The sequence below is a fragment of the Salvia splendens genome, chromosome 7, assembly GCF_004379255.2.
Source record: "Salvia splendens isolate huo1 chromosome 7, SspV2, whole genome shotgun sequence".
NCBI classification, from domain to species: Eukaryota; Viridiplantae; Streptophyta; class Magnoliopsida; order Lamiales; family Lamiaceae; genus Salvia; species Salvia splendens.
The window spans coordinates 30462694-30469920 of NC_056038.1; the positions used below are offsets into that span (position 1 = coordinate 30462694).

A 7227-nucleotide genomic window follows, 5' to 3' on the forward strand; every position below is an offset into this window, starting at 1 on the left:
GTACAAGAACGCCATTGTTGAGCCCATGTAAAAAAGGTTGGTTAATTCTCAGAATAAAGCATCCGAAGAATTGTGAGTGTAGTGAATATTAAACCCATCTCAGATGTAGAAAAATTGTCGAGTGAAGAATTAGTCAAGTGTCATTTCCTCCTCTACCTCACCGAAATTGGTGGTCTACTTAACCACCAACACACCAACTGTCACAAAATAATTCCCTTGTCCACAATATTATTATAATCTATACTCACTGTTAATGTTTGCAACTACCTATCATATTGTCAAGATTCAACTCCTTTTGATGAGGATCTTAAATTACAAACCAAATATTGCAAATTATAAGCTTGTATGTGAATGAAAATTTACATACCATATCACACTTTATTATGAATAGATGAACTATAAGCAGTAAACACTCATCAGAAAAAAAAATACTACTAACATTTTAAGTTTCAAGATATAGACATCAAGTCTAAAAAAACCAGATAAATTATATATATGCAATCCGCACAATTTGCATCAGCACAAACCAACCTCATCATCAAAAGAAAATTAGCAGTTTCTAGATCGTATCTTGTCGCGTTTGAACGTTAAGAATACCATGTTTGCCTAAGATCCTGGCGCCTATAATCTATGCAATTCACCCAGCTAAACTTAGTAGATTATCTACAGCTTCCTCTACTCTTTGTGAAGTCTCTGCATCCGTGTGGTGCGGGGATGTTCCAAGAACAAACGGAGGAGTTCTCATTAGCTATATAAGCAGGTCACTCTATCTATGATTTCACATAACTTCAATATTTGCTGGTCCCTCGACAAATTTGGCGCTCGACTTTGCTGCTGCTCTTGTTGACCTTGAGGAAGAGCCGGTAATAAACTTTAGGGAGGAAGTTGACTTACACTTGTTCCGTTTGTGCTCCTTCTTTTCTGGGGAGGCCATGTCTCTAAACATATCGGATCCTGATTGGTGTTGCATGGACTCCCCAAAATCTGTTCGGAAAAAAGAGAAACAAGGCTACATTAATAGTCGGGATAAATTCTTTAAGCTTTAAGAGGCACGTACAAAATAATACATCAGATCAAAACAATCAATCTCGTATGTTTCTCATTGGCCCCAACGGAACTTCAATGACATTAACTGACAAATGGAACACACAAAACTAGAATAAGTTCCCTGCAAGACGATATCATGTGCATTGTACAATCATCCTAAACATGACGAAAATGTACATTGATAATAGCATTTTAAATAGTGAAGATAGGATACAAAACGAATGATGCAGCATAAGTGAAGAAGATGCATAACAAAGGTGCAGAATTAGCAAAAACAAAACATTCGTCTACATTCACATTGCTCTCTTACACAATACTTGTTTGTGCATTGTTTTCATGTAGAAATTATTCTCCATATTACTAGTAAAGGTTTGTTTCCAAGAAGAAATGTCCTATCCTTTTTCCAATATTTCTTAAATCTATTTTGTTAGTAAATTAAGGGGTACTTCAGGTGTTGTAGGACACTGGTAGTGCTGCAAAAATGGAGCATGTGATCCATAGAAAAGCAGTCATTTTCAGGCACACCTCCACCAATCTCCAAACAGCTCGTGACAGAAGAGCCAAAACTTCCCCTGCTTTGAGGTAAAGAATCTTTCGAAACTGTGCTCTCAAAAATAATGTCCAAGTAGTACAACCAACACATAGGACATATTTCCATTTTTCCAGTCAATAATATCAGCCCATGACAATGCCATTAGATTTGTCCAAATCGATACAGATACTAGACAGACAACTCCCCCTTTCTGGCCCTTTACACACCAAATCAATTACTCTTAAAAGTTCTCATTATAACAAAACCTTAAAAGAAATTGGAGAAGAACATACCTTGAGAGGACCATGTAGAGAGTGCAGAACCAGAGTTTCCAATCGATGTGGTCGCAAAATCGGGCCCTGTCTTGAATTCACTCATCTGCATTCGATGAAAGGAGAATTAAAGAAGAATTTCTCCAAACTGAATACAGATATAGTTAGGTGGAGACATACCCAACTGGGAGCCGTTCCAGAGGCGCCGGCGCCCTCCCACCCAATATGTGCCACATGCTTAACATCTGTTGGATATCCAATCTCTATTTCACGCTCCTTCACAACTGCAAACAACCATTGCTAAATGTTAGTAACTACTACTAAAGAATGTACTAATCAAGATCTGACTAGGGAATCTACCGAAGAATTGAGAAATTGTGTATTTGAATCCTTTGAAGATCCCTTTCACTGCTGTCGCCATTGGGGAAGTATGCCTCCAATTCAGACCACAATGCCGGCGACAAACTGTGAATTTGCCTGTGACCAAATCAAAGACATCAAGAACTAATTACTCTTCTGCTGAAAACTGAAAAGGGGCTAAAAGAGAACAACTTTAGCAGGGTATGCAACACAACAATGCGCATGAAACTGTAATTATACTACAAGCAAGATTGGTTTTTAGTGTGCCCAGAATCCTACAAGCAAGAATTGGAAGAGGAACTGAGAATAAAAAGAAATTAAGGCAGAAACTTACCTTTTTAGATTCCGTAATTCTTCCCTCCTCGTTACAACTCCGGCATATATTCATATAATTAAGGTATGCACCCGTCTTGAGCAAGCACGCGAAACCGAATTGGACAAGGTGCAGTCTACCAAATAATCAAAAAATCATACGCTATTTCATGAAATGTAAAAAACAAGAAAATGTGGATTATTGCATAAGACTAGAGGGTTTTGGGGCTTTGGATGGTTTTTAAGAAGAGAGATAGAGAATGGCTGAAATGGAAAGAGAGAGAAAATAAGAGTAGGACAGCCACGAAAATCTTCCAAAGAAAGGGTGATGATGGCCTGAGAGGTGGACTTGAAGGACATGGCAACAGGTAAAACTGAAATATTTAAATTAAACAAAAATAGACTTGTATTCAGAAAAAAATTAATGAGAACAGTGGTTCCAGTTAAAGCCCATACCAATTAGGGTTGAAACGTTACGTATACCGCGCCAAAATGACTATACCGCATATCGTATCATACTGTTCGGTATGACCAAAAATCATACATTTACCGTACTGCTTTGATCGGTATACCAAATTTAGATATCGTTACCGTACCGCTTTTGTCGGTATATCGCAATATGTGGTATACCGAGGTATACTGTGATTTCCGGTATATACCGCAACTGCGGTATATACCGTATTTCTGGTATATACCGCAATTGTGGCATGATGCGGTATAACGTGGTATATACAAAATGCATACATTTACTTGTATCTAAAACTGTCTGTACAGTATGATACCGTACCCAAAAGTACGGTATACTGAAAATTCGGTATTTTCGGTATTTTTTCGCTACGGTAAGTGTGGTATTTCAGTATATTTTCTCAGCCCTAATACCAATTCAAATTACAAGAATACCCTGAGGGCACCCACAATGGGGCGCCCGATGGCGGCCATCATCCTCGGGAGTGGACGATGCCTCCATTGTGGGTGCCCGCCATCGTCCGCGCCCTACGCCCACGCCTGATGCATCGTCCGCGGAATAAGCGCGGACGATGGCCTATCGTCCGCTCCATCGGGCGCCCCATTGTGGGCTTGGCGGACGATGGGCGTAGACGATGACACGCGTTTTTTATTTTTTGTATAAATACCCTCTACCCCACCGTCATTTGTAACATTTCACGATTCCACTCTCGAAACTCACATTTACTATGAAATGGATTCAAGTCCCAATAGTCCGATGTTTGGTGAGGCGCGTTGGCCGGGTACAGAACCCGACGAATATCGGTCGTTCGACACCAACACACAGTACGATCCCGAACAAAATAATAGTAATAAAATATATAGGGCGCGCCTTAGGGCGCCCATTGCAGGTGGGGGGTAGGAGGATAAAACTGATTATGTGGCGCGTCCTTAGGGCGCCCTATTGTGGATGCCTTGACTGTCAATGATTCAAAAGAGTATTTAATTTTTATGAAAATTAGGATTTGAAGTATTTTCAGTACAATAAATAAATGGAATTAAATGAGAGTGTGGTAGGAAGGAAGATTGGGAATCGGGTCTGAGGTCATTTTCTACTTCCTGTCTCAAGAATCTCGCGAAACAAATTAAGTAGCCATAGACACGAATAAAATATCTCAATAATAGAAACTTAAAGAAAAACTAAATACTATGGTATCCCATTTAGAGCATTCACATCTGTGCTCTTTGTCAAGAGCACGGATGTGGGCCCGGACCCACTTTTATTACTTTTTTACTCCCTAATTTTCCCCAAGACCACAACACTCACATTCATGCTCTTTCGCAAGGACATCTCAAGGGTCCCATCATTCCATTATTAAATTTAAATACTCAATTACTAAAAATATATTAAAATATAAAAATTACATAATTAAATCCTAAAAAATAAAAATTACAAACTTAAAATCCTAAATATTAAAATTACACAATTATTATCCTAAAAAAAATACATAATTAAAATCATAAAAAATAAAAATACATAATTAAAATCATAAAAACTAAAAATACATAATTAAAGGCTAAAAAAATACCCCCGTGTAAGACTATTCCTCTGGCCCTATCCCCAATATTCTTCGTAGACCCCGTATCATTGCCAAATGTGAATCAAGTTGCTCAGAGGTCATATTTGACCTATCGACCAAATTGAGTTGGGCCAAAAGGATCCACAACGAGTTGGTGAGGGGTTGAGGAGGCACAAAGGGAGCGGGAGCGGGAGCAGGTGCAGGGGCCGTGGCGCGACGGCGGTTAGCCGTCGCCTTCTTCCTTCCTTGCGGTCGGCGTTGGGAACTGCTCGGGCCAGCGTCGGGGCTACCCAAGTTAGCTCCGGCGAGCTGGCTAGCCACCTCATCCTCGCCGGCGTCGGATAGGGATACCGACTTAGACCGTTTGCTGGAGGAGCTGGAGGAGGATGATATGCCTCCCATATACTTCGGATGCACACGCACCTCCTACCAAGCGCTGAGGTACTTGAATGGTTTGTAATTGAGGGATTGGTAGGTCGCCAAGGCGGCACTGATGATGTCAAGCTCGCTCCTGCCGCTCCCCGCCGACCACTCTTCCTGGAGGTAATAGCCCTGGAACTTTTGGATTTCTTCGTTGGCTCTGAATATGGCATTGTGCACAGAAAGCGTTTTTAACGTATTATATAGTAAATGTAATGGAGTGATTTGCAAATCTTAAATTTTTTTGCAGGTGTTACTCAAATTTGGTGTTCTAAATCTAAATTTGGTGTTGTTCCATAGAAAAACCTAAAAATTGGCTTGGGTTTAGTGTATGGTTGGAGATGTTTTTTACACAAAAAATGAGATTTGGTGTATGATTGGAGATGATCTTACTGGATCTAATCCTCCACGAAAAGTAAGAAATTCCGCATATTTTGACCAATTCAAGGTGAAAAATGGGGTTGCTCCCTCGGCAAAACTTGGATAAAGTTGAGCCAAAAGATCGCGATTCAAGATAAATTCATGAGGGAGCGGTATCTCTTTAGAGCATCCCCAAAGCTGTTATTGTGGGAGAGCATGCTCGTGGTGTTGGCACGACATGGTGCAAGCTCTCCATTGGGCTCGTGCCAGCGGCACGAGTATGCTCGCGTAGACGAGCTGCTCACCGGCAAGAACACACACGCCCAGTCTATTTTGAGATCGCTTTATGATAATGAAACCAACCAGCAAAAAGCATTAACGCTGCAAAGACCAATGCACCGATTGCGGTACAATAGAGTTGTAATTCACTAGTTATTCCAGATGCTCGCCACAATTAAGTTATGGAGAAGGAAAATTAATGAATGAGAAATGGCAGTAAACAAACTATTAACACAATAAAAAAATATCAGCACCAAAAATGGACTATAATTTTATTAAATTTGTAGCTAAGTAATCATTCCGTCCCAAGGTAGTTAGAGCATTTATTTTGGGTACGAAACTTTAAAAATTGATATATTAAAGGTTAAAGTAGAGAGAGTAAAGTAAGAGAGGGAAGATAGATGAAGATAGAGTAAAGTATGAGAGATGATGGAGTTTTTGCCAAAAAAAGGAAACGACTCAACTACTTTGGGATAATTCAAAAAGAAATACGACTCAACTACATTGGGACTTTGGGACTGATGTAGTATTCATTTTAGCTTCGTTTTTCCTTTTATTTTTAATTGATTTTTAAACATAATAATATTGTGGAACCATGAGTTTTCATCCGGCACTCCATATATATATAGATAACAATACTTGCATTAACTATTATATTACGAAGTTATTGTATGTACTGATTGATGTTAAATCCATGATGTAATTGTATATGAATGAAACTACTCCCTCCGTCTTGGAATAAGAGTACTATTTAGATATGGCACGGATATTAAGAAATGTAAAGAAAAGTGAGTTGAATAAGTTAGTGGAATATGAGTCTCATTTATATATAAGTATTAGTTTTATAATATAATGTGAGTGAAATAAGTTGATGGAATGTGAGACCTATTTACTATTTATGGCAAAAGTAAAATATAACTCGTGTTATGGGATAGACCGAAATGATAAAGTAGGACTCTTATTGTGAGGTGATGAAGTATATGAAATTAAAGAAATAGAATAGCAAAGAATTACTATAATTTGTGGGTTATAAATAGGAAGCCCACTAAAATCCTAACAGCAAAGCATATCCCAACTGTCAGAAACTAACATTGTCGAATTCTTAATAATGGCCACCCATTCTCCTCAAAATCATCAATTTATTTCAAATTGCACTTTTCTATGATAAATTTGTTCCACGCCTACATCACCGATCAATATATTGTTTATACAATCATCCTCCCCTTTAGTTTCTATCCAATAATAGCCAGATATGTTGAGCGTTTGTATATTCTCACTCATTATTTTAAAGTTTATTATTCACATTATTTTCTTTGTTGCAACCACGTTATTGCAGTTCTGTTGGTTACAGTGCAACACACATATTTCACATTTCTTGAAATGGCAAACGGTTATTCAGAGTTATTCAGAGGTCCGTATCTTTAATTAATTTTTTAGTGGCCACACTTAGAGGTGCCCACGGTTCCGGAACCGGCGGTTCCGTTTTGGATATTGTCGAACCGGAACCGAATCGCGAGGGTGTTTCGCGGTTACGGTTACGGTTCCGTTTCCAAAACCGCCGGTTTCAGTTTCTGTTCCGAACCGGCGGTTTTTTTTTACGGTTTTTCACGGTTTCAAACAG

At 39.0% G+C, this 7227-nt stretch overlaps 1 protein-coding gene across 1 annotated transcript; it reads right to left on the reverse strand.

Moving 5' to 3' along the window:
* Positions 1-463: 463 nt before the first annotated feature.
* LOC121811064 (CRIB domain-containing protein RIC10-like) lies at positions 464-2876 on the reverse strand. Its single transcript, XM_042211838.1, has 5 exons — positions 2546-2876; positions 2212-2328; positions 2032-2135; positions 1873-1957; positions 464-984 (listed from the first exon to the last, which is right to left on the reverse strand). Exons 2-5 carry the CDS (start codon positions 2270-2272, stop codon positions 779-781), a joined length of 456 nt encoding a protein of 151 aa, XP_042067772.1. The 5' UTR covers positions 2273-2328; positions 2546-2876; the 3' UTR covers positions 464-778.
* Positions 2877-7227: the final 4351 nt, after the last annotated feature.

Excerpts from the sequence above, each read along its gene's own strand:
- LOC121811064 (XM_042211838.1), bottom strand. The coding sequence starts at position 2,272 with ATGGCGACAGCAGTGAAAGGGATCTTCAAAGGATTCAAATACACAATT. Across the intron at positions 1,958-2,031 it reads CTGGAACGGCTCCCAGTTGG|ATGAGTGAATTCAAGACAGG; the intron begins GTATGTCTCCAC and ends CATCGAATGCAG. Across the intron at positions 985-1,872 it reads CTCTACATGGTCCTCTCAAG|ATTTTGGGGAGTCCATGCAA; the intron begins GTATGTTCTTCT and ends TTTTCCGAACAG.